The sequence below is a fragment of the Chiloscyllium plagiosum genome, chromosome 30 (assembly GCF_004010195.1).
Source record: "Chiloscyllium plagiosum isolate BGI_BamShark_2017 chromosome 30, ASM401019v2, whole genome shotgun sequence".
In the NCBI taxonomy this organism is placed as follows: Eukaryota; Metazoa; Chordata; class Chondrichthyes; order Orectolobiformes; family Hemiscylliidae; genus Chiloscyllium; species Chiloscyllium plagiosum.
In genome coordinates this window covers 7278750-7291137 of record NC_057739.1, presented here as the reverse complement: position 1 = coordinate 7291137, position 12388 = coordinate 7278750, and the positions used below count along the sequence as shown (strand labels likewise).

General features: G+C 41.0%; 1 protein-coding gene across 6 annotated transcripts in view; it reads right to left on the bottom strand.

The window, feature by feature from the left end:
- Window positions 1-12388, bottom strand: part of pnpla7b (patatin-like phospholipase domain containing 7b) — a 345798-nt gene that overhangs the window by 217134 nt on the left and 116276 nt on the right. For all 6 annotated transcript variants that reach the window (XM_043719904.1, XM_043719899.1, XM_043719901.1 and 3 more), the window contains 3 exons: window positions 9933-10010; window positions 3861-4066; window positions 2356-2487 (listed from right to left, as the gene is read on the bottom strand). In XM_043719904.1, the coding sequence (XP_043575839.1) occupies window positions 2356-2487; window positions 3861-4066; window positions 9933-10010 (416 nt within the window). The remainder of the gene's footprint in view (window positions 1-2355; window positions 2488-3860; window positions 4067-9932; window positions 10011-12388) is intronic.

The following is a 12388-nucleotide window of genomic DNA, read 5'->3' as shown; positions in this document are numbered from 1 at the left end:
CTGATCATCTTATAAACCTCTGTCAAGTCACCCCTCATCCTTCGCCGTTCCAACGATAAAAGGCCTAGCACTCTCAACCTATCCTCGTACTACCTATTCTCCATTCCAGGCAACATCCTGGTAAATCTTCTCTGCACCCTCTCCAAAGCTTCCACATCTTTCCTAAAGTGAGGCGACCAGAACTGCACACAGTACTCCAAATGTGGCCTAACCAAAGTCCTGTACAGTTGCAACATTCTGCAATGTCCTGAGGCCATGAAAAGTGCATTACAAATTCTCCAAAGATCTTTAGACAGCACCTTCCAAACATACAACACACTTCCATCTAGAAGGACAAGGGCAGCAGATATATAGGAACACCACCATCTGCAAGTTTCCTCCAAGTCATTTTCCATCCTGATTTGGAAATATATCACTGTTCCTTCACTGTCACTGGGTCAAAATCCTGGAATTTCCTTCATAAGGGAATTGTGGATCTACAGCACTTAGAATGCAGCGGTTCAAAAAGGCAGCTCACCACCACCTTCTCAAGGGCAATAAATGCTGGACCAGCCAGCGACACCCACATCCCACAAGAGAGTATATTTCTTTCTTTCTCAATGTTTTCTCCAGATTTATAAAACTTTATGGACTGAATCCCATCCTGTCCATATCCTCTTAGTCTGACATCATCATCACTGTTCCATGTCCCTTGATTCAAGGATGATATCCACCCAGGTTCTGCATGTGGCTGAAAACATTGATTCATAACTTGCTGATCTTGAACCTGGAAGGTTATGGAATCTGAATGGCAATTGTGATTCTCTGCTTCACCATTAAAGAGAGTCCACGTGCGATGCATTCTGAACTATTGGTTGCAACTCCTCCCAGTTGCAACTCGACCCAATCATTAAGGCAGTGCGGGAAAGCAAGAAAGCTCCCTGTAAGCATCATAAGCTCCAGCCAGCTTGACGCCTGGAGCTCAGAACTTATGTTTCACTGCAGTGCATCTGAGGATTGAGAGCTATGTCGATAACACATTTCTTCTTTTTTCCACCTCTATGGCTTAATTTAACTATTGTTTTAATTCTCCACCTTGATAATTTGATTGCCTTTTCCTGGAACTTCCATAGAACTGAGCTTAAACTTTCTCACGGTAAAAACAAAGGCTGCAGATGCTGGAAACCGGATTCTAGATTAGAGTGGTGCTGGAAAAGCACAGCAGTTCAGGCAGCATCCGAGGAGCAGGAAAATTGACGTTGCGGGCAAAAGCCCTTCATGAGGAATAGAGGCTGATGAAGGGCTTTTGCCCGAAACGTTGATTTTCCTGCTCCTCGGATGCTGCCTGAACTGCTGTGCTTTTCCAGCACCACTCTAATCCTTAAACCTTCTCAGCTCCAGATGATTTCCCGCCTGGAACTTTAAAATTAAACTCGTTACATAGAGGTGAATCTATTTCTTAGCAGTCCCAAATCACCTCCCTTTCTCAGGTGCAACAATTTTACACATCCAGTTTTAGCCAAGACTTTGGGCCTGACTGAAACTACATAGAAAAACGAATCAATCCCTAACTTTCTAAACTGAAAACAAAGTGCAATTATTAACTATGTTCGCTCGTAAAAACTTCCCAGTGTAAAGAAATCCCCATGCTGGCTTATCTGCCTCAGACTGTTATAAAAATAATTATGGTTACAGAAAAACATATAAGTTAATCATTAAACCCCTTCTGACATGCAGAAAGCTTATATTCTACTAGTCCAAAATTCAAAAATCCAAAATAATTTGCATTCAAATATGTATCAATCACATACCTTACATAATATCATGATGCCAATACCTCATCTTCTGGCTCAATGGAGCCTGGCCTGTTGGCCCATTGTTTTATAGTACCTTGGAACGCTCTGAGGTATTTGAGAGCCATTTTTACAAGTTCTTGTGAGTCACTGACAGAATACAGGTATATCATACATCATGGAAAATTCATCATTCACTCCTAAAAACTTTTCTCTAATTAGTTTCAGAGGATCTATTACCTCATAGCCATAAATTAATTCAAAATGATTGAAACTCATTGACTCATTATATGAATCCTATTTACGAATTTCCAGTCCTGTGTCCCAATCATGAGGATACTCATTACAGTATATTCTGATCAATATTTTTGATGTTTTTACCCTCGCTCCCCCCCACCCTTAGACAGGGATACAGGGAGGTCCAGCTGCAATATCCACATTATTACCTTGACTAGATTATCTAATTCGACCTGGGACAAAGAATCTTGGATCTTCTTGTTAAGTCTATTCTACATTGCAAAGTGCATTTTTCCTACTGAGATATCCATGAAGTACATATAAATATTTGCATTGGCTCTCCTACCTGTACACAGCTCGTCCAGCTTCTACCGCCATCCAATCCAAGGCAAAATCAATCTGTCGTACAAATGGAGACATTCTCCTCACCACAGTGTGAGCTACGGTTAACACCACATTTGGTTTCTCCCTCATTATCCTTTAAGAATGAAACAAAAAGCAATACAGCATAATGTGCACTCTCTGTCAATCAAATTGAGTCACATAAAACAGGTTTGGCCAACATGGTGTCTTGTGAACCATAACTGTGATAAACAGGATGATCAAACCATTAACAAATTAATTTGGATCCCTAAGCTTATCTTCGACTGAAAGATTGAGTTCAAACCTCAGTCCTGGATTTGACCCAATCAATCATAGTCAAAGCTAAGAATCACTTAGGTTCCACTCTCAGGAACTCCCTACTAAATTTCTACAGCTTAAAAAACAAACGTTGTTTTGTCTCTGAATATGACTTTATTTAGTTTAGTGAAGCACTTTGGGAGATTTTTCTAACCTCAGACAATATGTACACACAAATAGTTGTTGATACCTGAGTTGTGAATTGTGAGGAAGTGCCATATTGTTAAATATGGTCATTCTTTGAATAAGAAGCTAAACTAAAGCCCTGCCTGCATACTCAATAAAGATGATATCATTCTATTTGAAAAGAGGGTCTATTTCTTTATTCTGCTGTTTGTCAATTTTCTTATCTTTCACCCTTTCTCTACTAATAGTTGTCTTGTTCTCTTCTTCTTTTCTTCAAATGGGTTTTCAAACTACCCAAGGGACGACACGGTGGCTCAGTGGTTGGCACTGCAGCCTCACAGCAGCAGGGTCCCAGGTTCGATTCCGGCCTCGGGTAACTGTGTGGAGTTTGCACATTCTCCCTGTGTCTGCGTGGTTTCCTCAGTGTTCTCTGGTTTCTTCCCACAGTCCAAAGATGTACAGGTCAGATGAATTGGCCATGCTAAATTGCCCATAGTGTTAGATGCATTTTTCTTTTTTCAAAGAGTGAAATGGGTCTGGATGGGTTACTCTTCAGAGGATCGGTGTGGACTGGTTGGGCGGAAGGGCCTGTTTCCACACTATAAGGAATCTAATCTAAGAGACTCAGATGAATTCAGTCCAACTTTAAAAACACGCATTGCATTCTCACTTACGTAGCTATAACCAACAATAGTTTTACATTTATAATGGAAATGGCCTGTGTAAACTTGCCACACTAATTACACCTTTCTGCCACTGGTGACACTGCAGACTCTCTTTAATCTTGCTGCCACTTTCATTATGGTCTTGACACTCCAACTGGATTCCTAAACTATAAAATCTTTAGAACAGAACAAGTCTCCAAGTATAGTTCTGATGGAGATACTTATTCTCTAAAAGAGGAAAATCAACTAGTGTGCCACATTTTCTTGAGCCTCAAAATTATCTATCAATTCACTCAATAAAAAAAGCTCAAATACTTCAATCCCTTTCTAATTAAAGACAGCAGTTGAAAAACACAGTTGGGAAGACTGTTGAACTTACTCGTAAAAGTGGCATTTGGAGATGCAAAGGAAAGTGCAGTCCCTTTGGGCCTTGATGCTGAAGATGAGAGGTTCACCAGTCAGTACAGCAAGCTGTCCTACAATCTCTCCAGGATGGGCCACAAACAGACAATTTTCATCTTCCCTGTCAATCATCCGCTGATAAACATGCAACAGCCCCGATACCACAAAATGAATGCTGACATCCTAAAGAAGAAGAGAAGTGCAAGCAGTGAGTTCTCTTTTCTGTATATGACACCACTCCATTTTCGACAAAAACAAACAACCTCACACATACCAGCAGGCCTCCCCCACCACCCTCTCCCCGTGCTTCTCTGGCAGCAAAAACACTCAGTGCTGGTGCTCATAAATAACCTTCTGGTGCCAACTGCAGTCTGCAGAACATCAAGAGTTGGAGACGGATTGTACAAAATGAAAGAGCGAGCTAGCAACCAATGACTTTAGGAGGACATTGCAAACCAACTCAAAGCTAAGCATGGTGCGCTGAACCCAGACAAGATGTACCCCAGCTTTTCAATTTGAGAATTAGCTTGGATGGGAGGGGGAGATGAGGATTTGCAGGGTCTCAATGGTTATTGAAAGATGGGCAGGAATTGAAAGCCTTAGAACAATATAAATACAGCAAGAGATGAATTTCTGAACTTGCAGTTAGATAGGTATAATCTGGATTTTCTGAAAAATGGCAGTAGAGACCATGAGGATTATTGCTTGCCCAGTGTCTTAACTCAACTTGCAGTCAGTACTTCCAACAGTTTCACAATTTGCCAAATTGGAAAGAAGGGGATAGAACCAAGAGGATTTTCAGTGAGATTTAGGTCTCTCCATAGGTTGGCAGCCTAGGTTTCAAGGCTCTCGTTTGGCAGCCCTTCAAGTCAAACTGTATAGAAAACAGGTTAGAAATCACCATCATCTTTCTGAAACTCAAGATTTGAGATGAGACCATGCTGCAGACTGGAAGTCCAATAGCTTGAGAGAACACTTTAGTTTGTAAAGTTGTAAATTCCAAAATAGTTCAGTGGTCACTTGCCTATGTCAATACCACTTGACTAATGCTTAACTGTGTCCCAGTATTGCTACACTTATAGTTAAGCCATTACTTTGACAGGTAGAGGAGAATGAGTTAACTGTTTAATTGTGTTGTGTTTAACAATACAAAATGTACATCCTCAAGGACATGTATAGTTAGAATAAATTGAATGAAACCCCACCTTCTCACCAAAAGTGGATAAAATATAGTCAGTTCTGATATAATGTGATCATTCCATGCACATGTGATCTCACGCAATAGCTTCGCCACTTAAACTAAAATGGGGCCAGAATTGTATTATAGTCAATATAGGCTAGTTATAATAACACAGTATGTTCAATGTTGTAAAATATTCCAAGGTGCTTCACAGGAATGCATTCAGATAGAAACGGATACAGGACAGGTCTCCAAAAGACTAAGAGACGTGAAGTTTTAAGGTTAGAATTCCAGAGATGAGGACCTAAACACGGGAAAGCCTCACATCAAGGGTCACGCAAAGAAGATCAAATTCCTGGAAAAAATGAAAACAGCTGAAGAGGATAAAAGATAAGATGTGGAGATTTCTTGAACGTTATTTGATAAATAGAAAACCTGAAATAGAAAAATAGAAAATGTGATTAAATAAATGGGGTTGGTTGAGGGGGAGAGGGAAGGGGAAGGGAAGGAGGGATATAAAGGGGAAGAAGGAGTTCAAAGAGAAGGGTAGAGAAAGATTCAGACAGAGAGTATGGGATCAATGATAGGAGACAAATGGAGGCAGATCTGGGAGGAGAGAAGGAGGAAGGATGAAATGGGAGTCATAGATATGAAGAGGGTGGTGTGAGCAGGAAAGGATGAAGAGGGAAGATTGGACAGCAAGAAGCAATGAGTTTCCCTGGATCACTTAAAAACAAAACTATTTATCAACTGCCTCAAGCCCCTCATTTCAATGAGCTTTGTTTCCCGATTAGAATATCTTCCAACGGGCAATGAAAATAGTATTACAATTGTACATTTAGCAGGACAATATAATACTGGTTCTTAATGGCATGACTTTCATACTGACTATCCTTCCTCTGCCAAACGATGAGACAATCTCATTCACAGAGACTATTGAAAGATCGACATGGGAAATTCTAATAAGGCACAAGCAACATCAGAGCTTCACTTGACACCAAACACTTCAAATGTGAAGGAACTCTATTCCTCAACATGACAACTAAAAAATTAAAAATAAAATAACACTTCACAACTTTATCAGAGAAACACATAGGCACATCTCTCTTGAATAATTATCACCATCATTCCAACTAGAATTTCAAATAAGCTGTCCACTTCATGGGTGAAGTTATATTACTGCAATAAGGAGCTTTTTAACAGAAGCCACACAATTTCATTAATGCCAGTGACCTCTGAACTTTTAAAACCAGGTGCATTGAAAAGGCTCCACAAATTTCTGTCAAGCAAGACACAAAGCAAACTGCATCCCAGTTCATACACCTCCTTTGGTTCATGAAAGACATTTTGAACAATGATGTTTGATTGCAGAGAAATTAATGTTCCAGTCACACACCATTGAATTCAGATGACAGCTGTCCTCTTTGGGCATCTATGAGGACCTTACCTGCCCACTCATGCAGCACACCAAAGAATCACAGAATTGTTATTGTGCATTCGGTCCACTGATACTTTGAGTGAGTGAGCAAAGTTCTGGCAGATGGTATACAATGTTAATAAATGTGAAGTCATCCGTTTTGGTAGGAGTAACAGTAAAAAGGATTATTATTTGAATGGTAAAACGTTGCAGCATGCTGTTTGTCAGAGGGACCTGGGTATCACTGTGCATGAATCACAGAGGTTGGTCTGCTGGTACAACAAGTAATTAAGAAGGCAAATGGAATTTTATTTTGCATTGCTAAAGGGATTGAGTTTAAAAACAGGGAGGTTATGTTGCAGCTGTATACGGTGCTGGTGAGGCCACATCTGGAGAACTGTGTGCACTTTTTGTCTCCTTACTTCAGTAAAGATGTTCTGGCACTAGAGGGCGGTACAGGGGAGGTTGACAAGGTTGATTCTGGAGTTGAAGGGGTTGGCTTATGAGGACAGACTGAGTAGGTGGGATTATATTCATTGGAATTCAGAAGAATGGGGGGGGGGTTCTTATAGAAACATGTAAAATTATGAAGGAAATAGATAAGATACAAGTACAGAAGATGTTTCCACTGGCAGGAAAAGCTAGGGCAAGATGGCATAGCCTCAAGATTAGAGGGAGCAGATTTAGGGCTGAATGGAGAAGGAACTTCCTCACCCAGAAGGTTATTAATCTAGGGAATTCCTTGCCCTGGGAAGTAGTTGATGCTACTTCAGTAAACGTTTTTAAAGCTAAGGTAGATATTTTCTGAACAATAAACGATTTAAGGGATATGGTGAGAGCACATGTAAGTGAATCTGAGTCAACAAAAAGATCAGCCATGATGTTATTGAATGGCGGAGCAGGCTCGAAGGGCCAGACGTAGTTCTTATGTTCATTGTGTCTGCACCATCCCTCTGAGTGAGCGACATGAAACAGTGCTGGCCTCTGGCCTTTTCTTCTCTCCTAACCCTTCATGTCGTTTTGATTCAAGTAATCATCTTTTGCCCTCTTGAATGTCTCAAATAAAGGTTCCTCCACCACAATGGAGCATAAATATAATTAAGTTTTGCGACTGTTGCAAAGGGTTTTGGTGAGAACCCACTTGAAAGTACACAGTGCAATTTTGGACTCTGTATTTAAGGAAAGCTATACATTACTGGTAGTGCAGCAATGACTCATTACATTGAGTCCAAGGGCAAGAGAGTGTTGTTGGAAGCTAAGAAGAGTTTATAAGAACCTGAAGTGATCTCAATGAAATGTGCAAGATTTTGAAGGGATCTGTGACAGGGTAAACAGAGAGATGGTTTCCTTTGGCTGTAAAATCTAGAACACAGGAGCACAATCGCAGAATAAGAGAATGACCATTCAAGATTGAGATGAGGCGAAATTTCTTTACTAAGACTATATGAATCTTTGCAATTCTCTGTTTCACAAAGTTATGGATGGTCCATTGTGGAAGGTGCGCATTACTGAGGTGAAACAGATCTACGATTTCTGAGAGAATCAAAGGATATGGGAAATGAGCCAAAATGGAGATGAGGACAAAGATGAGCCACGTTTGTATTTAACAGAACAGGTTCAAGGGACTGTGTCATCTATTCCTGTTTGTTTCTTATGTTAAGTTTCAAAAATCGGTACTTTTGTTGAGTTTTCCACTTACCATTGTGCCTTATTTGGAGGTGTATATTATGAAAAATTTCTCAATAACTTTCATAGTTTAGGAGAAAAGCATCAATTTGTATTTGTAAAGCACCTTCAACATAATTGAAATACAGAGACACTATTATACGTAACACCAAGCCACACAAATAAAGGTTGAGACAGGTTTTAAATAACAACTTAAAGACAGAGAGCAGAAAACGGAATTTCAGAGCATTATGGTGCTCAGGCAGCTGGGTATGGTGAAGTCAATAGTGGAGTGATTAAGTTTAAGGGTGTTCAGGAAGCCAAAATGAGATGTGTGAAGATAGCTCAGGGGATGGAGGCTGGATTGGATTACAGCAATAGGGAGAGGCAAAGCCACATGGGGGTAAAGGCCACAATAAGAACTTTAAAATGGGAGGCATTGTTCCAATAACTTGAAGCCATGATTTGGGATTTGGTGAGAGTTCAGACATAAGCAGCAGAATTATGGACTCAACATGCACCATTCAGATTCATTCAAGGCCTGCAGTGGTTTCAAGAAGTTCCACCATTACTAATGTTCTGAAGATGCATTCTGTGAAATATTATACAGAAGGTAATTGACTGAACATGTTGATACCTTGAAGTTTCTGAGTCTGCAACACTGAGGTCACATGACCCAGTTTGTGGCTGCAATAAAGTTTTTGAATTTGAACAGTGAGGGGATATCTTGCCTGGAGCAACTACTTTTGCTCTCTCTCTCTTTGACAACCCTCTCATTAAACGTGCAAGCTGAAAACCTACTGGAAGGGCTCATCACAAGTGACGTGTTCCTAAAAGAGAATGTGAGATTTACACCATCTCCAAAAAAAATGAATCCTGTCAGCTATAAGTGGAAAGTGATTTCAGCATAGACTAACATTTGGATAATCTGTGAATTCTTTTTTCCTAAATTGAACTGTTACTTGCTCAATATACTTTCAAGATAACACAACAGAAGATTGATATTTTTCTTCTATTGTGGAGATTGTGTGTGCATGTTTACGAGGTTTAGGTGTATGCATCTGCATAGTTTAAAATGTTTGTTAATTAGCTTTGCATCTTTGCTTGAGGAAGGTTTGTTTGCAATAAATCAGTTTGTTATTTATTACTGAAGGAATTTGCTTTGAAGACTAAGTGATATACACAGTCTAATATATATAAAAAATTGGCAACATCACTTTCCTTTCTAAATTCAAACTTCTGTTGTGGTCAGTGGAGGAGAGGAACGAAGCACAGTATCAGTTCACCTCACCTAACAGGATCATAACACAGCGACGGGCAATAATTATGACCTGTTCAGCACTTTTTGTTGCTTAGGAGTCAAGTTAGTTACGTCCAAATTTGCCAATAACAGCAATTACCCAAAACATACCCTGCATACGGGCAAATCCAGCCCATGACATCTGCTGGCCACAGGAAGCATCAGCGCAAGCATTGCTTCACACTGACCCGGGTGCAAACTGAGCTTCCAGCCCTCTCTAGCTGGGGAAGGACCTGTTCAGGAGAGGGATGGCCTTGACTGAGGGCTGAGGCTGCTGCTACATCTCTTGTCCCTAACCTGCAGCTCTCTCTTACCATTGCTGACGAAAGAGCGGTGATCCATATCCACTTCCGTTGCTATCCAATGACATCGGGTTCCTCTTCACAGCACCTGCACTCTTTGCAGCACTTACAATCAAATCAAATCTTTTGTATACACTGCTGGAAGGTTCATGCTTGAAGAGCTTAAGCGAATGCAGTCCTCTTACCTGGTCACCTTGTTTTGCTACAACTGTTCCAGCTTTAACCTGTTGAAGAATTACTCTGCTATCCAGCAGTAAAGGATCCTAAGAAACCAAGACAAAAAGCAGAAATAAGGGTAAACCTTTTCAACCCATCTTCCTGTCATTCCAACTTCAAAATCTCTCGTTCTGTGAAAAGGATTCTGATTAGTGGCTGTTATGGCTGGACTTGGGGCAGCTAAATATAAAGTCTTAGATGCCATATTAGGCCTACATTTCAACTTTACTTCTACTGCAGTAATCCTATCTCAAGGGCAGGTAAGGAAGTTCTCATCTGATACATATCACATCAAACGTTTAATCTTTCAGCCTGGAGGTAATAAAAATTGATTTTTTTTAAAAATATTGCTGCAGGGTTGTTAGAGGCTCAGCTTCAATTACAGTCAGTTAGTCTCCACATGGAAGGAGGATGACTGTCACTGTGCTAACCTGGCTCACTGTTGGAGACTTGCCCATTACCACGGAGCCTGGATGCTGAGAAGAACCAAGCAAGGTATCAGTGAACAGTGAGAAGGATAGTAACAAATTTCAGAAGGACAGATTCTGGCAAAATTGGCCTTTGAAATTTAATGCAGAGAAATGAGAAACAATTTAAGCTTGATTAGAAATATGAGGCAATATAAACTATGCGATATAATTTATAAGGGGGTGCAGAAACAGATGGTCCTGGGAGAGTCTTTTAATGTCACCTGGGAGAAGAGATTAAAGATAATTGGCAAGAGAACTGGGGTCGCATGAGGTGTAAAGAATACACAGTACATTATTTCAAATGCACTAGTTGAAAACATAGTGAAAGCAGATTTAACTTTTTTCAAAAGAGAGGGGGATGGAAATACCTGAGGACTAAAAGAGTATGAGAAACTAGCAGGTGAATGGGACTAATTACATAATGCTTTCAATTTGCTTTTTTTCATCGACATGAAGATCCGAATGAAATCCTACGTGCTGTTCCATTCTATGACTCTAACTCTGCAACTAACTAATAAAGTTAGACAGAGCACTAATTATCTCACAATACCTGGCGCATACACCAGGAAGCAAACTCACTGAGGATTCAGATGTTACTCTTTAAACTACCTTATTCCAGGTTGCAAGTACACTGACCATTATTATTCACTCTCATAACTACCTTATCTAATTTAAATACAATTTGCGAGCAATTTAGATGGGAAAAAATAATCCAACACTACTGCCTTCAACACAAAGAACCTTGTTTGAACTTTTAATTCAGGTCATACAGTCACAGTCATACAGAACAGAAACAGACTCTTTGATCCAGCCAGCCCTTGCCAAACATAATCCCAAACTAAACTGGTTCCACCTGCCTGCTCCTGTGGTCAAGAATATATTTACGGGGGGTCCAAGATGGCGGCGACCCAGCAAGTCTGAGTCTACAGTGCTCCTCCCAAGACTTGGGCAAAGTGGGTCACACATCCCCACCACACTCACCAGATCATTTAAAATAGCTGTTTAATTTAATTAGTTGCTTAGTATTAAATTTAAACAATCTAATCTTCAGTAAAAATGACTAAAGGGAAGGGAGCCCGCAGCTCTCAGCAAGCAGGAACCCCTCCCCCACCCTCTCCAGCTGCAGCAGAGGCATCCGCAGCCGCCCCGGGGGGACTTACCTACGGTGGCGAGCCTTGTGAAAATCATCTCCAAACTGGTTGCAAAGATTGACGCTTTTATTGAAGAATCCCGAAGTCGATGGGACTCACTCTCGGTCGTGCTGCAAAAGCACGACCGAGACATTAAGGAAATTGAGTTCCAAGTCGGAGGGGCGGAGCTAAAGGCCGCGACCTCCGAAACTACACTGCAATCGGCCATGGATCGGGTCCGGACTCTCGAACAGCGAGTCCGGACCTTAGAACCACACTGGTTCTCTAAGGTCGTCGAAAAAATATTCGTTTGCTGGGCCTTCCCGAACGGGTAGAGGAAGGCCAGCTTACAGCGTTCCTTGAACAGTGGCTTCCACAGCTGTTAAATCTGGAGGCTGGATCAGGCCAGGTAAGGGTGGAATGGGCCTACCGGGTCGCAATACGTGGGCCCGGCTCGAACCAGCGTCCCAGTCCTGTACCGGCTGCAGAGCTATAAGGAGAGGCAGATACTCCTAGAAGCCTCTAGAAATCTTGGAAAAGATTCCCAAGCCATGATCTATAAAGGATCCAAGATCATGTTATTCCAGGACTTTTCCCCAGCTCTGGTCCGAAAGAGGAAGGCATTCGATGAGGCGAAGAAGTGTTTAAGGGACTTAAATATTCAGTACTCCTTACGCTACCCAGCGACACTACGCTTTAACCATGAAGGATCCATGTATAACTTTGGATCGCCACAAAAGGCTAAGGAATTTTTGGACTCTCTTAGATAAATTGTAAGAGACAATGGATGTTGGTTTGCCTTTCCCCCACTCCGGTTTATATCCC